The sequence below is a fragment of the Chelon labrosus genome (assembly GCF_963514085.1).
Source record: "Chelon labrosus genome assembly, chromosome: 22".
In the NCBI taxonomy this organism is placed as follows: domain Eukaryota; kingdom Metazoa; phylum Chordata; class Actinopteri; order Mugiliformes; family Mugilidae; genus Chelon; species Chelon labrosus.
The window spans coordinates 16,999,370-17,021,980 of record NC_140355.1 but is presented as its reverse complement, the minus strand read 5'-3'; the positions used below and the strand labels follow the sequence as shown (position 1 = coordinate 17,021,980).

Sequence of the window (22,611 nt, the reverse complement as noted above, 5' to 3'; positions counted from 1 at the left end):
TAAAAGTTTCAGAGGCCATTCCTGCAAATGTAAGCTGTGTTATCCTGCATAACAATATATATATTGTTTCATACACATACCATAGACTGTATATTAGACATGGAATTTATATTTATTTGGAGTAACAGTGACCTTTTTGGTTGTTTGAATATTTTGTGACCTTCATCAAATATGTAAGCCTGGTTTGGCACAAAAAGGGTTCCACATGTCGGCAAACACGTGCTTATATTGAATATTAAAGACTTCTCTTACATTTGACTCTCTCTAAGCCCTCTATCTAACCCCGGCGTCTCATGCTATAGCACAGCTGACACTTCCAGATCCATTTGTGTCTCACGAGGCCATTATTTACTTTTCCCCCTAATGCTTTTAGTTTTCTCTCAGAGTCATTTAGGGAACTCCAGTCAGGCTCTAATGTGCTTTTCAGCACATTAAAATGGCGCCTGTCTAGACACGCTGTCATAAAGGGCTCATCGAGAGACGCTCGTTTCTTTTGGCTGCAAGTTTTCTGTAAGTAAGTTAGTTAGAGAAGTAAGTGGCTTCTTGGTCCGCTTCCTGACCATCTACCACTATTATTAGCTACACTATATTGCCAAAAGTATTCACTCAACCATCCAAATAATTGAATTCAGGTGTTCCAATCTCTTCCATGGCCACAGGTGTATAAAATCAAGCACCTAGGCAGGCAGACTTCTACAAACATTTGTGAAAGAATGGGTCGCTCTCAGGGGCTCAGTGAATTCCAGTGTGGTACTGTGATAGGATGCCACCTGTGCAACAAGTCCAGTTGTAAAATTTCCTCACTACTAAATATTTCACAGTCAACTGTCAGTGGTATTATAACAAAGGGGAAAGCGATAAATCGCTACAGACCTCCAAACTTCATGTGGCCTTCAGATTAGCTCAAGAACAGTGTGTAGAGAGCTTCATGGAGTGGGTTTCCATGGCCGAGCAGCTGCATCCAAGCCATACATCACCAAGTGTAATGCAAAGCGTTGGATGCAGTGGTGTAAAACACGCCACCACTGGACTCTAGAGCTGTGGAGATGCGTTCTTTGGAGTGACAAATCAAGCTTCTCCATCTGGCAATCTGATGGACCAATCTGGGTTTGGCGGTTGCCAGGAGAACGGTACTTGTATGACTGCATTGTGTCAAGTGTGAAGTTTGGTGGAGGGGGGATAATGGTGTGGGGTTGTTTTTCAGGAGCTGGGCTTGGGCCCCTTAGTTCCAGTGAAAGGAACTCTGAATGCTTCGGCATACCAAGTGCACCAGTGCACAAAGCGAGGTCCATAAAGACATGGATGAGAGAGTTTGGTGTGGAAGAACTGGTCAGGCCTGCACAGAGTCCTGACCTCAACCCGATAGAACACCTTTGGGATGAATTAGAGCGAAGACTGCGAGCCAGACCTTCTCATCCAACATCAGTGTCTGACCCCACAAATACACTTCTGGAGGCCGACGTCATATTAAACCCTATGGATTAAGAATGGGACGTCACCTAAGTTCATATGCGTATAAAGGCAGATGAGCGAATACTTTTGGCAATGCAGTGTAACTTGTTCCTGGGGTTTTTCCCTTATGTGGTCCACCCAATTTTTGACTTATTCCGTTTCCAGATTTGTCTTTAACATTTAGCTGCTGTTGCTGCATTGAAGCTTTTAGTAATTTATATGTCTGTGAAGATTCTCACAGAGAATAAGTCCCAGTGGCTTCTTCAGTGGCTTAAATTCAGTCCCAATCCCTTGAGCTCCCTTCACATTGTACGCGTGAAATACTTTCACTATTAAACATAGCCCTGAGTTCTACTGTTGTTTTTCTTCCATTTGATTTCACCAAACGTTTACGTGATCGCCGATCACGATCAATCAGGATTTTTTTCCGACCACATTTCTTCCTCAAAGACGATGGTTCCTCACTATCCTTCCAGTTTTTAATAATGTGTTGAACAGTTCTTAACCCAATTTTAGTAGTTTCTACAATGTCCTTAGATGTTTTCTCTGCTTGATGCATGCCAATGATTTGACCCTTCTCAAACAGACTAACATCTTTTCCACGACCACAGGATGTGTCTTTAGACATGGTGGTTTAAGAAATGAGAAGCTACTCATTGCATCAATTGGGGTTAAATAACTTGTTGCCAGCTGAAAGATAATCACCCATGCAGTAATTATCCAATAGGAGGCCCCTACCTATTTGCTTAGTTAAATCCAGGTGGCGACTTTTCTTTTTGGCCAGTCAGTGTAGAAGGACAACAGAAAAAAGGGAGCGATATGAGCGTACCACATACACAAGAGGCACTACAACTTTAGCAAGAAAACGTACCTAGTCGCATTTTATTATATCTCTTCAAAATAAATAAACATACAACACAATGAAATAAGACTCATCTCTGAACGCCTGTAACGGAACAAACCTCAAAATAGTGCCTGCTTTTTAGTAAACATAACTTGTACGTAATGTACAAAAAATACTACTCAAAAATGTACAAAATGCAGCAAACAAATATCAAGTATTGTGCAGTTTTCCCAAACGTTACACCAGCCGCTGACAATCAGTCATTTCAGGGAAAATACTAGTGTTGAGTGCCAGAAGCTACATTAAAAAAACAAAACATACAACTCACCAGAATCCAGTGAGCAGTTAAAGAGCAGCGAACAGCAGCTCAGTGGCATAGCTCAGTCATTTTGGTTCAGCAGTAAGAGCCAGTCAGGGATCTCAGATGGCTCGTATGTGTGGTGGAATATAAATGCAACGTGATGCATTACTGATATGATATACTGCAGTCTCAAAAGCACTTTCAGTTTGGAATAAATACTAGTACCATTTCCCAGCACTTTCTGTTTTCTTCCACCAAAACAGCAGCCAAAAAAAAAATAAAATAAACGAAAAAATAAATAAATAGTTCTGTTGCGTGACGGAAGTTTTAAAGCATAATCAAGACACATTCAGGGCCAAATACACGACGTAATCAGCTCTCCCCTTCCCTAACACAAAGACTCACACGCACCCCCAAACACACAATATAGAAAACAAGACTAGACGTTAGCACTGACTGACATCCACTCCATACGTAAGAAAGTCAAAGGTCCCTCGTCAATAAAGCACACACCAGTAGTAGTCTCTATATGTGTAGTCTGGATTAATCACAGCTGTAGGGTATTTTTTTGCCAAGCTGAAATAGCAAACTTCACGAGACATTATTAAGATCGCCACTGCCTGTCTTGAACTTGTCAGCACTTTCAGATTCAGTGGTATTCAGCTCCTTGGTCCAGTTTCTCTTCCCTGCTACATGATAATCAGCCATCAGTAGTACCTAATCGATGCAGGACTTACAGTACCTACAAGTTAAAACACTGTAGTGTGACATGCAAAATAAAAAACTAACAAAATGAAAAAAATAAAAATAACAGAGTACACTGAATTGGCAGGTGTTTCCTTTTCTGCCTCTGACTGACATCTAACCCCTTTCTCTGTCATCTCTGGGTTTATTGGGTCCTGCCCAACAGTAGCAGACAGAAGCTGTTACAGCAGTCCCTCTTTCTCACTTCTTCCGTGCGCTCCCCGGTCTCTTGACCTGCCAGAGGTGATTGTGGATGGTCAGGGCGTCCACGCTCACCGACACGCTCTTAGCAGGGATGACGTTGAACTGCTTGCGGTCCGAGCTGTACTTGTAGAGCTTGTCGATCATCTTGCGGCTGATGGTGCGCGGCCCCGTGCCTGTGAACTTGACGATCTCCTCGGTGTCGGGCGAGTAGGAGTAAATGGCGCGGAACTGGCAGCCACCGTCGCGGAACAGGATGATCAGGTGATTGGACTCACACTTTTCCAGCTCCTGTGAAATGGGGACAAAACATCATTTTTGAGCAAAACGTATGAAAGTAATAGAATAAATATATTTCAACAAGAAAGGCACAAATGTTATAGTTACATTTATTAGAGATAGATCAGACTGACCTCAAGAACAACATTCTTCTGGCCCTCATTAACCTTTCCAGCCAGGCAGCAGTGGGCGATGGCATTGATGATGATTGGCTTGTTGGACTTGGAGCTTGGTTCTTTGAAGAGTTTAGGACCTTTAACAAACAAAAAGAGGATTTAAAGACACACAATACACGCAGGTCTGTGACAGTTTAACAGGATAGTTTAAAACAGAATGCCCTCATATAGCAGACTCTGGTTTGACGTTTGTCTACACACCTTTATATTGAAGTGTCTAATTTCTATCTGCCAAGTTAAATTATAAGACTGATATAACTCTAATATCTGTCTTCAGGTATGAAACTGGAGTCAACTAGCTTAGCATAAAGCCTGGAAGCAGGACAAGGCATATAGTGAATTACTGGATTCTTTGCTAGTTGCTTAGCAACCTTGTGGTAGTCCAGGGCACGGATCTGACTAAGAAGCAGTGTAATAAGTAGAAAATATGCTGCCTTAAATTGGTTCTGTGTTCACTAACATTCCTGTGTACAAAAATATTGATATTTCCTTCATTATGCTTTTGATACCCCGTCATTGTCTTGCTAACTGTTAGCCTTGAGGGCTTCCAGGCAGCAACAGTTGGTAAGCAGTGGTGTCCTCGCAACGTACAGCTAATATTAACACTTCAAGCGTTTTGTGTAGACAGCTTCCCATGTTGTTATCAGAAGCTATTTGAAGGCAGCATTATTGATCTTCTACAGATTAAACAAACGTGCTAAACACTTGGCTAACTGTCTGGTTTCAACATGAAACTGAAGTCAATCTTCACATGTTAACTCTTAGAAACGCAGCAAATCAGTGTCTTTACCAAATCAGAAATATTTTTTACTGTAAACTAGCTTTGAAAATTTTTGTTTTGCGATGGTGAAAATGAGACTAAACTTTCCTTTGTTAGATAGACGTTGGCTCTTTCTGCATCTCTACTCACCATTGTATTCAGTTGAAGTGATGGAAGAGGCAATGGAGCCATTCTCCCAGTCCCGCTCCATGTTTCTGCTGGACGCTCTGCTCAGTAGTGGGAACGACTCCACAGAGCACACAGATCCAGCCCTAGAAGACACACTTATGGGTCAGTCATGCAGGATGTAAACAAATATCATCTCTGCATTCGTAGCAGAGACACCAATTCTTACCTGTGAGATTGTGCCCCTCCAGAGATCACGCTGTCTGCCTCGGTGGCCAAAGAGAGTGTCGATCCTCGATGACTGCAGCTTAGATCGGCTGAAAACGGAGACACAAGGATTTAGTACCAATTACTTTTGTAAACTGAATAACTTTTCTATTTGCATCTACTGAATTTTGCTGAATTCCAATAGTTTACAGTCACGTGACTCAAATGACGGCCAAAAAGCTGCACAACCACAACAAAATGATTATTATTAGCGTCTCTGAAAAGACTGACTGGGCTTCCTCGTGCGTAATCTGTGGCTGACTCCCATAGTTTGTAGCATTAACTATTTTTAACAGATGTGTATGCTTGATGTCACTTCATGCAGAGCAGGTTAGAAGGTTCACCTCCCCTGCAGCCTGCTGCTGAGCCCTGGTCTTTGATCAACACGGACACCTTCAGAGAATTACCTGCACAACACACACGCACCAACTCAGGGGATGGCAACGAGTACACAAGTGAAGTGAACACACACAAGAGCCTGAAAGCTTATATAACACAATGAAGACAAACACACAGTTCTGAAGAGACGGAAAACACAGAGCACTAGACGAAAACATGCTCAAGCCCTACAGGTGTCCTTACGTGTGGTGGATACTTTGGAGAGGGTGCTGTACTCTTCACGGTGCAGTGATTTAGGTCTGTTCCGGCGGGATTTGGTGCGTGGGCGAGGCTTGACCAGACCTTGCTCCTCCAGCAGAGCTTGCTGCTTCCTCCGCAGGTATTCCTGTTTAATCAGCTCTCGCCGCGCCTTCTCTTCCTCCTTGCGAACACGCTCCTCTTCTGCCTTACGCCTTGAACAAAGAGAAAGAGCAGTCAGTATTCCTCTGTTTGATGAATATATTACTCAGACACACACACACATCTTAGATAAATTCGTCCTTGTTAGTGTGTGAGCTTGTGTGATAACCTACCGGGCCTCATCACGTTTGAGCTCACTCTCAGCCTCTTGCTGCTGTTTACGCAGTCTCGCCTCTTCGGCTTTGCGCTGCTGTTTGAGGAGGAAGGCGGCGCGTCGTTTCGCCATTTCATCCTCAGCCTTCTCATCATCCTGCAAGATAAAAAAGGTGATACTGATATGCCCCATTGCAATTTGCATAGAGATGCATCGTGAAAATAAAACCATCTGAGTTGTACCTTAAAGAAGAAGCCCAACACATTCTTCTGCTCGCCTTCTGCTGTGCATTCGTCTGCGCCGCCATCCTCCTGCGGATCCTTGAGCTCTGACAAGTCGACCTCAATCAGCTGACCTTTGACCCTGGTACTCTCATCCTCAGCGACAATCTCTTTCCCTGAGTTGGCAGCTTTGTTCTCCTCTTGCTCTGCATCTTGTGACGGAGATATGGACGCTTTGGAGAAAGGTGGTGGGTCCTGTGATTGGGGTTTGTCTGCAAAGTGCCCAGCTCCTCCTCCAGTGCTATCACGGACTCTGAACGTGCTGTTTCTCTGAACGCCTCTCTCAGTTCTTGAACTTTCAGCGACACTCTCCGTTTCTTGCTCTTCACTAGTACTGTCTCCAGGAGATGGCGTGCAGTCTGATGACAGAATGTTTGACTTGACAGAAGACATCTTGTTGTTTTCCTTAATCTGTTTCCGCTCTGAGGCTTTGCTGCGTTGGCTGGAGCTGAGCTTGGGAGGACGACGAGAAGGGACAGAGCTGCTGCCACTGATGTCAACAAAGTGAACAGCAAACGATTTGGAGTCTGAGGTAGAGGACGCTGTTTGCGTTGTGTTGGGGGTTGTGCTTGGGCCTGATTGTACGGAGTCTGGAGGTGAGGGCACAGTCTTCTTCATCAGCAGGTCTTGCTGTAAAGAAAGCTGCATCATCTGCTGCTGGATAGAACTAATAGCTTCGTTGAGCAGATCTATGGAGCGGGAGCACTCATTCACGTCAGGTTCAGCCACATTATCCTGGGACAGGGTGGTCAACTTGTTATCTCTATTTATCTGTCCTCCCTCCGTTTGACCTGCCTTTGCCTGCACCTTCAGAGCATCAAGACAGGAATCATCTTTGCAGGACTGGGTCTTTGCTTTGCTCCTGTCAGCAGCTGTTAGCTCTGAGGATTCCTGGGTGCGTTTCAGGGGTAAAGGAAGTGTGTCACTCTTTCCTCCACCCTTCTTAACAATGTTCAAGAACGCAGCTTTCCCTAGCTTTAGTCTCTGCCTAGCTGAAAGGGTCTCCATCTTCTTCTTCTGATACTCTATTGCACGTCTTTGCTCTTCTAGCTGCATGTGAAGTTGAAGCAGCTCTGAAGGCACAATTGGGGTACTAATCACTATATTCTTCCCCAACACAGTGCTAGGCTCCTTCCCTAGCCAGCCTGAGGTGGAATCACTCCTCAGTTGCCAGGGAGGACAGGGTGCAATATCAGAGCCATCTGGTGTGGTCTTTTGGGAACTGCTGGTACTTGAGTATCCATCACGGAGACCAAGTTTAAGAAGTTTTCTCTCAGCAAAGCTGGTCATCTTGACACTGGTGCTGCCTGAAGCGCTGCAGCTGCTCGCCCAGGATATGGTACTGGGGCAAGGGCTTGAGCGTCCACTGCAATCTTCCTTATCCTCCCGCTCACTCACCTTCGAGTCCTCTCTCAGTTTGGCTGACTCACCCTCTCCCTCTCCAATTTCCGCCATGTCTCCCTCCTCTAACCACGTTTCCCTTCCTTTCTTTACAACTTCTTTAGCTAGCTCCATCTGCTCATCCTCCTCATCGTCATCCTCGAGGTCTGCGATGTCAGAGTCAGAGTCATGCCCTGCCTCCATCCCAGTGGGAAAAGGACTGTGATGGTCTGGCTCTCCAGACAAATGAAGGAAAAACCCTTGAGACTGTTTGTTGCCAGATTGAGAGATGCCTACTGAACCCTCTGTGGGTGGCCTGAGAGAGCTAGGGACTGATTGTACCACAGGTGTGGGTGTACACATACTTCTGTTTGACTCAGCCACAGGAGATTTCCTCTGTGAGGTGCTTGGGACACTGATAGTAGCTTTCCTAGCAGCTACTGCCGCTCTACAGCGACTCTCACCGCTCTCCTCCTGCTTATTCAGACTGATACTCTTCTCCTTGGCTGGCTTTGGAACAGTGGGCATCAAAGGCTCAAGATAGTAACCGTCTGCCTGGTGGTCCAAAGTAAAGGGACTCGTGTCAAAACGGGGAGAACAATAAGTATTAGAAACCCTTGATGTCGAGGTTGGGCTCTGTATTTCCAGCTCGTCCTGCTCCATGTCGCTCCCAATTCTACGTCGAGAAAATTCTGAAGGATGGATAACAGCAACCAGTTCCTCCTCCTCTATTTCCTCCTCTTCGTCCTCTATGCGCATGTGACTAAGCAGGCTTTGGCCAGTGAGTCTGTGTTGAGGCAGACCTGACCCCAGCATGTGTTTGGGGGTAATGATGTTAGAGGCTAGGCTGTCTTTGCTAATGGAGCGCGCGAGGCTGATACTGTCGGCATCTTCCTCCAGGGCAAAATGCAGGGCATAGGGCGCTGGCTGGGATAAAGGCCTGGATGGGTGGCAGTGACAGAGGGAGGAATATTAATTAGGTGAACCAATATCTCCTATATATCCATACTGAAATTGAGTAAACTGATGTCAACAATTAAAGGCATGAAGGTGGTAATCATGCTGCTCACCTCTGCCTCCTCTCTGGCCTCACCAGTATGGAGCCCTGATGTTGCCCATCTGTACGTGACATAGAGTTGGACCTATTTCTCACGTCTGTACACAGAAAAAAGTATTCATGTTATGCAAATATACAACGTTAATATTCACTGATTTCAAGAGAGGAAGGACTTTTCAAGATGAACTATTAAACTGAACATGCATGAAATGTTTTAATTAACAGCTCAGGTAAGAAAGTGTAATGCTGTGTTTTTGGGAATACAGTCTAGGTATGTTTACATCACTGCCAAAATACAATCTAATGTCCCTCCCTCATTGTTCTGTATAAAGTAGTTTATTCTTGAGGCAGAAATCTGCTCTGCACACATTTTCTTTTTTACCTGAAGTACCTTCGTCAGCAGCCTTCTGCTGTCTCTGTCTCAGGGGCAGTAAAGAGTGGGACTGGCTTGATGAGCTTGGTTTAGAGCTGGAAGAGAAAGACAGACAGGCTGAGCTTTATAGTTACAGCTGGACTGATTTAAAAAAAATGAATATGAAAATAATTCTAGTTATGGTTTATCTAAAATAACATGTAATGTAATGCGGCTAATATCATAAACAAAGGTTGTTAATTTTTCATATTTTCATTCATAATGACTAGTGAATGAATACTAGGGTTGTATTACTTAATTCATTTAATTACTGTGTTTTATATTACAAGCATACAAACTTGCAAATGCTCAAATGCCAAAAGAGAGAACAATAAAAATGTTGCCTTATTGCTGAACTCAAATATGAACAAAAACTGCAGAGCTTTAATCATTAAGTTTCTGGGGAAGAAATACTGTATAACACCTGAGGTCAGGGCTCGGGGGTGAAGTCAAGATGTCAGCAGAGTTTGACGATGTCAGGAAGCTTCGTTTGGTGATGTTGGAGATGGGAACATAAGATCGAGAACTTTTAGGCTGCAGCAGCAGTCTCACTGTAAAAGGTAAAAGGGATATTAAAAAGGAGATTCTATAACGCAAAACACTATTGTTTTAAAGAGCTACTAGAAGCATTAGAAACCCCATTTGCCCTGTTGTTATAGTGCATTTTCTGTGCTTAACCAAAATCAAAAACAAACAAGCCAAAGTATGTCATACCGTCTTTGATTTCCTGAAGATCTCTGGGCTGCACAAAGTCTGGCTTCACACTCTCAAACCACCAGAAAAGCTCAGCAACGAACACCATTACATTATTCTGCAAGAGAGAATTATGGATAAGCTTAACAACAGTCTTTTTATTCAGATTTTGCAGAATAGTACATCTCTTGATTGTGTAATTGTGGTTGCTTCAAAGACATCTTTATCATGTGACTAGACTGAGAGCAAGCTGAATAAGACCACAAGCATAAAAGAGAAGACACATCTCCTAGTGGGATACTTCTTGCTTTAAAAATTATAAAACCAGCATGATGACTCAGTAATATTAGTTAAACATTAATATCCATCTAATATTAGCCAACATTAGTTACATAATTTAATTTGATCAAAATATCACATTCCAAGAGAGGGACAAATAATGAACGCAAGACATAATTAGTTCCAAACAGTAAAAATATTGTTAAAATTTCAACCTGTTAATGCTTAAGTTTAACTTTAAAACTACTTTAAATAGTATTGATGGTGATTTCAAAGTCATTTTGACTTCAATAAAGGCTCTGTTCTTTTGCTACACGGTCACACTTGTGTTTTTGGGCTCACCTTTAGTACTGGTGGAGAGTACAGCAGGTCCTCAGGCTTCAGATAGAAGCATTTGTTCAAGTACTCATTTGAAAACTCAATCAGTAGCTGGATGTTGTATACACTGTCTGCTATGGAGGGGACCTCCTTCAGACAGATATCTGCACAGAAAAGGACAATGATGGTCAACACTATCAGACAATAATATGTGCTATAGTAGTTAAGTAGCATGGTGGGGGACCTTGGCATTTGTGAAATACTCTTATTTGCAGAATTGCAGTTAGTTGGATGAGAAGATTGATACCACACTCATATCTTAAACCTACATGGCTGCCAGTGGGCTAATAGCTTAGCATACAAGCTTGTAAGCAGGCAAACTTAGTTTTCCTCGGTTGATCTAGGAGAAGGTGAAAATAGTCCTATAATGTCCCCTTTAAAAATTCCAGTAGACTGTTTTTGTCCTGGCTAGATGTTTCCCTTTGCTTCTCAGAGCTAAGCTAAGTAAAGCTAACTTCATATTTAGCTTCCAGGCATGAGAGCGGTATGGATGCGTCTTATCAGATTCTTTACAAGAAAGCAAATAATCTTATTGCACAAGAAAGGTATCCTATAGCATCTTCTACTTTGTTCAGCAGATCTAATAGTCCAGTGTTATGTACCTTCCAGTCTAATGATTTCTGGGCAATAGAAGTGGATCACTGCCAGCAGAGCTGTGCCGTCACACACATCCTTCAACAGGTCGTCCAGCAGGGGGAAGTGCTGCAGTGTCCGTCCTGAAAGGTGATCTCTACGGTAACGCACCTACACAGGAAAAGAGGGTTCAAGTTTAGAAAGTATCGACAAACTCATCTAATCAAACACACAGTTACATGCAAACTAATCACACACACAAATACAACATTTGTCACTTTGTGCAGTATTTCCTGTCTCTCTTTAACACTGTATAGTAGATGTATGTGACTTTCAACCTAGTGCTCCATGGCCTTTATATGGTGTCAGTTCAGATCAGGAGGAGCTTTGAATCTTTCATAGCAGCTCCTTCTGCACCTGAACTCTCATGTGGTGCATTCATGTGTGTCTTCGCTCATAAAGACTACCACAGATGTTAATTATGTTCGGGTAAATTATTTAACAATAACGGGTTTTGTAGTAGGGGACATGAAAGGGAAAAACAATAAGGGTCAGTGATGAGTACATTACCACACGAGAGAACTCCACAGGCTCCGATAAGCAATGGGCCAGAGCATGCAATATATCAGGCTGGTGAGGGAAGAAAGAAATGATTGGGAGGAAGTTAATGATGAACTGAGACAAGCCATGAGTGGATGAGTGGAGCCATTCAAACACTGCTGACGATGCATCTGAAGTGCCTGGTAGTTCACTTCAGCTTTACTCACTAGCAACAAAGGTGTAGAGAGGTAGAGTGTGTGTGGATGTTTTTTTTTTTTTTTTTAAAAAAAAGGGTTTCAAGGCAAAAGCAAATGAGCAGGATAGAAACGGTACAAATGCTCCTCATTTGCCACTAAGGGGCACTGTGGTGTCTTCCCATTTCTGTGTTCTCTGTGCCGCACACAACCACATACTCCACGAACAGACACACATAGACTCAGACAGGAAAATGCAAGCAGATGCACTTACAGGTACAAGCTTCCAGTACCATTTGGAGGGAGACTAGTATCCAAGAGGCACAAAGGGGAAAGTTTTTAGGGGGGGAGACACAAACAGGAAGAGCAGGAGACAGGTCAAGGGTCATATATAGTGACAAGGAATCAGATCATATCTCCTGGTAGAAAGGAGACAGATCTGATCTTAAAGACAAGTGGAAAGGGTTAGACTGAAATGTCTCATTTCAGAAGAATAGGCAATAGGCACTTGGCAAGTCAACAAAGTGCAGAGGATTTCAGATTGTGAGATACAATTTGAAAGAGACGAATACAGATGAGCTGATCTTTGCCTCAAGACTTTTACTCGCTTTCATCACAAAGACACAATACACATATATACGACACAGATTTTATAACCCCAGAGCTTTAGTGAGAGTAATCTAGTGATAATTGTCTGCACGGGTCTGTTGCAAACAAAGTATGCTGAATTAGATGTTAGCTAATTTAATATACTTGTAATCACGCTAATGTGATTAAATATATACAAAGATGAGTTAGGAAAATAGGTTTTCGTACCACAACACTAACTCACTGATTCCATGGCGTGATGACATATTGCCCCAATCAAATTAAGTCACAACAACTGACTGATTGTTAATACACCTATTAAGGATGAGACGCATACGTGTCACAGTCAGAAAGACAAGAGACAAAGGCACTCATGTCACTTATGAAAGACACTATTCAACGCTGAGACAGCTTTTTATCCCTGAAACAGTACGTGAAAGAGACAAAGTGAAAGAGAAAGAGTGTGAGACGAGGGATAGACAAAGAGACAGTGTTTTACCTTCTGGTGACTGGGTGACTCAAGCAGATGTTGCTTCATTTTACACTCTTTTTCCATGATCTCCCTCATCTTTATGTTCACCTAAAGCGACAAAGACACTGTTGGTGAGCACAGATGGAAATACTACAGAAGTCCAAACATTAACGCCCATGTTTAGTTGCTACCTTGTTGATCCAAAAGAGCATTGCATCTTCCAGGTCAAATGGAAGCTCCTTGGAGGCACTGAAGTTGGAAAAGCGCTTGACACTTGACACCACCTTTTCTATGCTGATCATCTCCACTGTATAGGCCATCATCAGGGCGTCAATGAGGTGGATGTGGGAGCTCTGGGGAGATCGGAAACTGAGTTATCTTTGAATGTAATAAAGGATACATAATTATGGATTTGGCGGACATTTCCAAAACCCTCCTTGAAGTGTTCCTTCACAAAATCTGTATTAGTCTGTTTATTGGTCTGCCACAGGTCTGATTATAATAAACAGGTGTACTTTTGCCTCTTTGCCAGCTAGTGTCCTGTTATGTTTTCACACCTGCAGAGTGGGTTCATAATGAATGAAAAATCCTGAGCCTCTGGTTCGTTTTGCCTCATAAATATTTTAGCTACAGACTCTAAAACCTGCAAAACAGCCCCATCCACTGGTGCATTATTCATTCCAGTATTCTTGGCTTGCTTGTGGCTCTGGAAAGCAAAGTCATATTAGCTTGTTACCAGATGGTAAGCGTGGGTTGCCAGCTCACTAGGTTATACTACCGCACAGAATGAATCCTCGTTTTCAGAGACATTAACATTTTCTGACTAATGTACTGGATAATATTAAAGCAATATTTTAAAATGCTTTCTGGGGAGGTGGGTGCTATAAAACAAGACTGGAATTGTGTTTCCGGGCACCTACTGCATGTAAGTGAGCCTCCTGGGGGAAATATCAGGCTCCACTATTCCCGAATGCTTGACAAAGTCAATTTGTTTTATCTGTTGGCCTTTTTATTTCAGAACTGCTTCAAATAACCTAGTTGTTCATACAAAGTTTTCTAACGAGAAAGAAAAATCTAAGGATCTTTGGGCAGAGAATCTGAATAAATGGGGGAAAGTAGTTTTAAGGACACTGTTTGTATTGGGATGCTTCCAGGTATGTCCTGCACATATGTAACTATGTGAAAGTGAACTGCTCCTTCCTAAAAATGCTGATTTCAACAAAACATCACCTGATAAATAAAGGCTAGAATAGGAATTCTGAAATGGAAATTCAACCCTATCATACCTACAATATTAAACTGGCACTCCACTGTCTAACAGATACTATTTTTTGAGTTAATGTGCAATGTTCAACTATATTATATTCTGCTCATGCTGATATTTAACTAGACATGTGGTTCTACCAACCATTTTGATGGGAGACGAGCTGAGATCCAGATCGGACACCGGTGTGTTGTCGGTCTCCAGCACATAGATGCCTTTCCTGGACAGAGCCTGGATGACAGACTGGTGGCTTTGGAGCGAGGCTGCCTGCTCAGCGTGAAGGATGAGCCCACATACACGGCAGTAGAGCTCTCCAGACAGGAGCAGGCGGATGATGGGTGGCTTGATGTGTTCCTGCTCATACTGGTCTGTATAAAAGGGGTCTCGCAGGTCCACAGGGATGTGATCTGGGAAGAGGAACGTAAACAAGCATTATGTATTAGTAAAGTATTTAATGTGTACTTGATGAGAGATACAATGTCAGCACGTTTTTTTTCCTCAATGTTGGGGTAAGCCACATATCACAGCATTCATCCACGCTATTTATGAGCAGACACGTGTGCACCAATGCACCGCCGTGTTACATAACAGAGAAGCTCCCAGGCCACCGACGTACAAGGTATTAGACTGTCTAAGAAGAAAGTAGTGGAAGAGGAGTTAAACAGTATGCCAAGTAGCAATGCAGAATAGGTGGACCTGAGACCTTAAGTCAATGACCTAATAGGACTTAGTGGTGATACTTAAGCTGATGATGTCCTGCTCGTAGACTCAGACATGGGGAAGCTATTTTCATTTACCTTGGACATGTTAATCCAAAGTTAAGGCCTAAAGCACTCACGGAATTTAGCTTCCAGCACTTTCTGGGTATATTTAGACAGTAAGCAGGGACATTGTTGTTTAGTTTCACAACAGAAAGCAGAAAAAAAACCAGAAAGAGGTATCAACTGGTATGGCTATGCAAAAAATGAGAACAAACTGGGATTTAAACTGAGTTTGGGGGGTTATGTTTTAAACAAATGTACTAAGTATTACATAACAATGCCAAAAAGGAAAACAATTTCACAACTTTGAATCGGTTTTATGATTTATAGCTATGCCCTGTGCCGCTGAAAGTTTAGTGAGTGAGACAGAGCACTCTCATATCTGTCTCAACAAATTTGAAACTGACGCCAGAAGGCAGTTAGTTTATTTTAGCACAAGCGGGAAACAGCTAGTCTGGTTCTGGCCAAAGTTTTAAACAAAATATGTCTACCCCAACATTTAAAGTTCCTTAATTAACCCTAAGGATAGGCAAGGAACACAGTCCAACCACACAAACACATGGGAGCTCATAGGAACCGGTGAAAACAATTAAGGCAGAGCAGGAAATCACAAGGGAGGGGTGACTAACATAGAAAGGAAGGGAAGACAAATTAATACAAATGAAGAAAGTGATATTTTCTCATAGAGGAAACCTATAACAACAAAAAGCGAAACCATGACAGAGCCATATTCTGTTTGTCCCCGTTTCCCCCCTGCTAATCGGCTCTGTGTCTAGCTCTATACTTAATGGACATATAAAAGAATTATATCGATCTATCTTGTCATCTAACTCTCAGCAGATAGTGAATAAGTGCATCTCCTAAAATGTCAAATGATCACTTTGAGGTTAGAGCACGCCTCACGGATAGCCAGAAACCATTAGATAATGCTGAGCTGTTGTTTTGTTCAACTATGACTTGTCATAAAACTGTAGTTGTGCACACATGCAGGTTTATAATGCAATGGAAACTTTAGTTAATTTTATCACTGGTTTCTCTAATAAGTGCATTTAATGAGTCAAATGTGTGGCTTAGATATAGGTATTTACACGCCATCTGATCATCTTGAGTCCTAGAGGCCTTGCTGACAGAGACAAACACAAAAACTAAGACATCCATCAGGAGGAAATCGCGCACACAGAACAGGTTCACATTAGTACAAGAGCACACTGTGAAACCCTCAGCTGCATCCTTCACAACAGACTGCTTTCTTGGCACAGGCTACATCCAGGATCTATCTCCCTCTCCGCTGATGCAGTGCTGCCATATGCACACGAAAATCCCGGATAATATGAGAAAATACTCAGCGAACAGCCCACTGTGTTTGATCTCATCCGTTTTGGATGCCTCCGGTCAATTTCCAAACACACCGCTCTTTGCCCTGCCCCTTCCCCGGCTTCGGCAGTCCCAGAATGCCCCCTTGTCCTCCCTGGTTGCCATGGAGACGGTGATGGGGAATGCCAGCGTGGCCGGAGGTGGGGGCTGGGTAGCTGTCCCGTCTCCTGCTCGCTGGTTTTAAAGGCCTCTGGTATCGGGGGATGTGTGGCGAGAGGGGGGAGGAGGCAGGAGCTCCTCTCTAATCCTAGCTGCTAATACTCCTGAGATATTTATCATCCACCTGATCCAAGATTTTAAGCCCACCCTGGCTCTGTGTATGCGTGAGGGGAAATTAAGAGGAAGGGGGTGTAAGGGAAAGTGTTTGTTGCTATTCTTTCAGGCACAGCGCCAGATTGACCAGCAGAGAGGTCGCTGACAGCCGAAGCAGGGCTCGCAGAGTGTGCAGGGGAAAGATGCACGTCTTCTCTCCTATAAAACAGCTTAAGGGAGAATCCTCCAGGAGACAGCATGTTGGGAAAACATGGTCTCTAAGCCGATACGTTCAGAGAAAAGCCTGCGAGTCTGACTCTGCAGACAACAATGAAAAGATGGGACCAATTTGTGTGGCTCTCGATTAGCAGCTAGCAAGCATTGTGTAGTGTGATTCATAATTCATTACGTCTTGATTTTACTGCATGACATTGCATGATGTTAGTCAACTACTACGCTCCCTATTAGTCAACGTTATATAGAGACAATATGTAGTTATGACACAATCATAGCACATAGCATAGCTACATTTGTAAATATGAGCCACTTACCATAGTTTATACCCTTGAATATCAATATATACTGTAAATCCTCCACTGTCAAAGCTATACAGTAAAACACACAACCTTACATTCTTTGTTAGTTAACCAAAATTAAACACACAATCCAAAAGATTCCTGTGCTTCTCCAAAAAACACGCCATGAGTCTACGCAAGCGGGCTGCGTTAAACAAAGACACGAGTCTTCAGGTCCAATCTCATTAAACACTTGAACATGTGACTGGCTGTGCTGACTTTCACACCAGCAGACACAGACAACACAGTGCTCCCAGCGCTGCTGTGTTTGTCGCTTTGCACTCTAATCTATTAAGAGCGTTCTGGTTCGTCTGTCCTCCGCGCTGATTATCAACGACCGGGGGTTGGATCACAGAATATTAAAAAAACTGCAGTGTATTTCAGTCTAACATTGGGTCAAAACTAACACACTCTACAGATATGGTCTTAAAAAAATATTTAAAAACGGTTAAAGATAAATATAAAATACACTGTATAAAATGAAGTTTCCTTCAATGTATAGTTTGCCAAATTTAAGCGTTAACTCCTTGTACTTTCTACATTTGCCAGATAATTTACCCATCTGGTGCCAAGAAGAGTGAGCAAGAATTACCATCAGTCACTGAGATGAGACAGTGCAAAACCTCAGTGTAGGGGCATCTAAACTGAGGTGCAAAGGTACAAACCTGACTAGGATGCACCAGTTTGATTCCCCAGACTGAAGCAGCATGGATGTCAGGCACAACATGACCAGTCCAACAGAAAATGTAGTTTCTCCATTCACGCCAGTAATAAATTCTCTGTTTCTGCTGCAGTCAGTAGACAAATGTACGTACTGTATGTCTCCGCTTCCCCATCTCCCATGAGAACACTGGTTTCATTCTTGAAGCTCCCTCTAGTTTATTCTAAACCTCTGTTTAAGACGACAGTGCAAGGCGACTGTCTGCGATGTTTTACTGGTCTCTTTGGTCGTAATAATCCCACCCCCAGCCCCTTCTTGATTATAGGCCAGCCAAGTGTTGATGCCCTTTTCAAACGATTTTTTACGACTGTCTAAACACAAAGAACTGTTTCAAGATTAGGCACTAGCTCCGTACCACCCTCAAGCTTCCTTGGCGGAAAAAGCAAAACAAGAACAACTTCTTTTAGATCATTAAGTCATTTGTTTAAGCAAAAATGCCAAAAATGTGAGGATTCACTGATTTTTTTTTGACCAGTCGAGAAAGTAATTAACAGATAAATTAATCATTTCAATAGCTGGTAGTGGCACATAAGTCAAAACAAAGACTCCAATGATTACAGCCAGCAACTTAGCGTGAATGCTAGGTTGCTAATAAATGGCAAGGACTGCAAAGCTAAAGCAGAAAGTTAACAAAGTTTCTAGTAATTCAAGAATGGTATTTGTTGCTGATGTGACTCGGGTACACAAATGTGCTAAACTACATGTACTATAAGAACTTGTTCAGGTTATGACAACTGTGAAGTCATAACGCAGGTATTGTCGATTCTATGAAAGAAAAGCTGCACAGTTGCGTAGTTTGACCTATAATCGGTCTCATGATGAGAAGGCTCCTTACTGTCCCTGGCACACTGATGACTGGAGATCAGATTAAGGCAAGCAGGAAGCTTGACAAGGTGATGGCAACGGTTTGGTGAGTATTACGGGCATCTGATCTCTGCCCTGGAACTGCGCAGTGTTGAGTAACAGAGAGACAAAGCTTTAACCAACAAAACACAGCTCACAGTATTTATCAAAAGGCGCCTTGCTTTGCCGCCACACTGGCGAAGGACTTTTTGTGTCAAGGTTATGTCTTAAACTGAAAAACAAGATGCATCTCTGAACATCTTTTGGAATTGAATTTGGTATTCAGTTTCATTTTCATGGCAGTACATTAGGGTTTTGTTCCTATCTCAGAGTCAATTTACTGAGTCATCCACTGCAAAGCAGAAGACGGCACTGCAGAGAAGGAAACACTTAAAGTACAGAATGCCTGCATCGGAAAATGGATACGATAACAATGAGTTTTCATTTACTAAATGGCTGCCTCTGTCCAAATGTCTCACTGTCATCGTGATCATAAAGAAGACAGAGACTTGCAGAGCTACATGAACAGCACAGCTGCCCGTCTGCTCACACTCCTTAGAGAGCAGCCAGAGTGACACAAAAACCCACATTCAAGGAGTCGTTTCCTTTCATTTACTTACTGCCTAGCTATGTAGAGCAATCATTTTTAATTTTTCAGTGGACCTAATCGGAGCTGGCATGGCTAGTGACCTGTGTGTAAAAGACGGATCGTGAGACGTCAGCCTAAGTCAAACGTTGAAGGTTGAAGCTGCTATGTTGCCGTAGTAAGAAAATCTCATCCTCAGAAAGTTTGTTTTTGGTTGTGGCGGAGAAAGAAAAACAAAAAACATGCACCGAAGCATATGATTCTCTGAATGATACTCTTTGTGACTACTTATAAATCTGTTATTGAAAACAAGATGATGAGATATGAGATACAGTTTCACCGAGCAGATCACACATATATAACTAAACGGATCAGTCCTCCCCTGTACAGAGAACAAAGGATTTTTTTTTTATCATTATTAACTAATCTGTTGATTACTTTATGGTTCTTTATGACATAATTTAGATCTTTAAATGATTATAAATGCCATCTTTGAGACACGTTATGATGAGGCAAAAAGCTGCAAATCCTTACACTGTTTTGGACTTTTGGATAATTATCTAAATAACTAACATCAAAAAATTAGGGGCTCCACAGCCAGACAAGACAAAGGATCTACATCTCATAGTCAGAGGGCAGCCCATGCACAGCTGATGTTTGTTCTAACAAATGCATAAAACGCGTAAAAACACCACATTCAATCGCCACACTAACTGACTCCACAGCATCGAGTAAACACTACCAACTGAGACACACGCTGCACATGGGTATATACGTAAACATACCACAGATACATGTACATGTGTAGTTAAGATACTGTACATCAACATATACAAACTGTATTCTAGCACATGTTCTGAGTAGCTCTAGTGCTATTTTCCCATATATTCTGTTTCTATTAGTCCTATTTTAATTAATTTTGTACACTTCTTTTGCTTGATAGGTTAATGGCAATCCTTTTCCTTATGTTAACTCCCTGTAATGCTCATTGGTCATTTGAATTTCTCTGACAGGGATCAATCAGGGAACATTTCATCTTGTCTTATCCCCTACCAGGAAACAGACGTGTTTCAATATCTCAGTAGTGCAGGGAATACCAAAATACACTCTTACCTGTACCATAGGCTTTGGCAAACAGCCAGCGGAGGTCTGCCTCTATCTTGGCTCTTGCAGAGTCGTAGACCTCCAGTGGTACAACCTGCGCCTCCATGTAACTTCCTCCTCCACCACCACCACCACCACCATCATCATCTGCTGCTGCTGCTGCTGCTGCCGCCGCCACCGCTCCTCTCCTCCAGGTGCTGTCCCTGCCAGCACTCACCTCCACATCCATCCTGAGAGGAGACACACAGAAAGAAGAAGCATGAGCGCCAGTGGTAGCCAACTAGCATTACATCATCGATATGAAGAAGAACAACAACAACAACCAGGGCCTGGCTCTCTGACAGCACTGACAGCAATGACAGTGGTGATAACACAACACATAGACTCGCCTTGTTTGACTTGCTAGTGCTGTGGGTGTCTCTGCTGTCAGTCACAGTGATTCATACACCATGGTTTAATGTATGCACCTTTAAATCCCACATCAACACCTTTCATTCATTAGCATGTAACTGACAAGGTGTTGGGTTAGGTAGAAGAAATACAAGCTGCTCTTTTAGAAATAAATGGGAGCAGTGCAGTTTTATTAATTACCTAAAATTTAAAAAAAATATTAGGTTATTTAACAGATGCTGCTGGTGTTTTCCTAGCATGTCCAGGATAACCAATGACTGACCTAACGTTAACCTAGCGCCGCTAAATTCACTGTATAAACGCTCCGTTAGCTAGCTCAACAGCGCGCACACAAACCTTGAAATGTAACACGACAAGTACCGACAAAGACCCACCTCTAGGAGCACATTTGGGTCCTCTCCTCGCAGCTTGTATGGTTGACGGTATTGTTAAAACGCCGACATGTTCGCCTGGCTTCAGCTAGCGGTGAAATAACAAGACTCCTCCCTGTGCGCGGCGACACAAATCTCCGGCCTCTCAGGATAAAGCTGCGGCTGCTGGCGGCTGATGGTCGTTAATCCAATAATAAAAAATCTGATTGGCAACCATCCGGAAGTCCGTCTTCGAGGATATTATTAATGTCCAAAGGCCGGCTCCTTCATATAGAGGCTGTCACAGCCGGCTGAGAGCAGACTAGCTGTTGTAACGGTGCCCTGTTGTAGGAGCCTGTCTCTATGGGGACGGGTGGCTGCCTGCCTTCAGCCTGCGCGGCTGCTATTCACCTGTCCGCCTGGTGGGGGCGCTGTAAGCTAGTAAAAAGGACCACAACGCAGAAAGGCTTTGTGTCAAAAAATCCATCTATTATACATGATAAACTGCTGTTTTGTGTGTAAAATATTAATCTGTACATTAACGAGTAGATTTAAATTTTAAATTAAATCCAGCAAAAACTGAATAATAATTATAAACTGCATTATAATGTACAAAATGTACATGTTCCCACTGCTGGAAACTCCCTTCTCCCTATATCCACTGTAGCTTTAACCAACTGGTATATAACACAGAGATAAATAATGTTTAATGTGTAATGTTGGACATCAGCATAAATCATTGTGCTTGGTTTTAAAAGCCCATAATTATATTCTTCATTATTAGAGGCCTCAGTTTGATCATTGTTATCCTCTAGTAATGCAGCACATACAATTTTATTTTTTTATCTTTATTTATCCCGAGGGGAAATATGTTCCTGCTGTTTGACCCATCCTTTTTGTTCACACAGGACCCTCCGGTCCCAAGCCGCACCCCTAACCACTACGCCACAGCTCCCCCAATGCAGAGATTCTTGTAATATACAGTATGTATGTATATATATAAGATAAGATAAGATAAGAAAACCTTTATTCGTCCCACAATGGGGAAATTGCAGTTTGCAACAGCATGCAGAAATTATATAATAATAGATATATAATAATAGATATATTGCACATATTAAGAGTGCTCGTTGTGGAGCCTAACAGCAGCAGGAAGGAAAGACCTTCTGTATCTTTCCTTCACACATCGAGGGTGAAGCAGTCTGTCACTGAAGCTGCTCCTCAGTCCCGTCAGGTCACCGTGCAGGGGGTGGGACTCATTGTCCAGCATGGAGGACAGTTTAGCCAGAACTCTCCTGTCACCCACCTCCCTCACTGAGTCCAAGGGGCAGCCCAGGACAGAGCTGGACTTCCTGATGATCTTATCCAGCTTCTTCCTCTCCCTCTCTGTGATGCCACTGCTCCAGCAGACCACTCCATACAAGATGGCTGATGCCACTACTGTAATATGTAATAATATGTAATTTTTTGATGTCAGTTAT

General features: G+C 42.8%; 1 protein-coding gene across 1 annotated transcript; it reads right to left on the bottom strand.

Moving 5' to 3' along the window:
• Window positions 1–3,539: 3,539 nt before the first annotated feature.
• On the bottom strand, window positions 3,540–20,598 carry camsap1a (calmodulin regulated spectrin-associated protein 1a; the record flags this gene model as incomplete). The annotated part of the gene is made up of 19 exons (XM_084572152.1): window positions 3,540–3,833; window positions 3,956–4,074; window positions 4,908–5,029; window positions 5,113–5,200; window positions 5,495–5,557; window positions 5,733–5,941; window positions 6,062–6,198; window positions 6,285–8,643; window positions 8,774–8,858; window positions 9,143–9,228; window positions 9,597–9,723; window positions 9,887–9,983; window positions 10,487–10,626; window positions 11,125–11,266; window positions 12,104–12,136; window positions 12,917–12,997; window positions 13,081–13,242; window positions 14,298–14,560; window positions 20,379–20,598. The coding sequence occupies 19 exons, from the start codon at window positions 20,596–20,598 to the stop codon at window positions 3,543–3,545; spliced, it is 4,824 nt and encodes a 1,607-aa protein (XP_084428278.1). The 3' UTR covers window positions 3,540–3,542.
• Window positions 20,599–22,611: the final 2,013 nt, after the last annotated feature.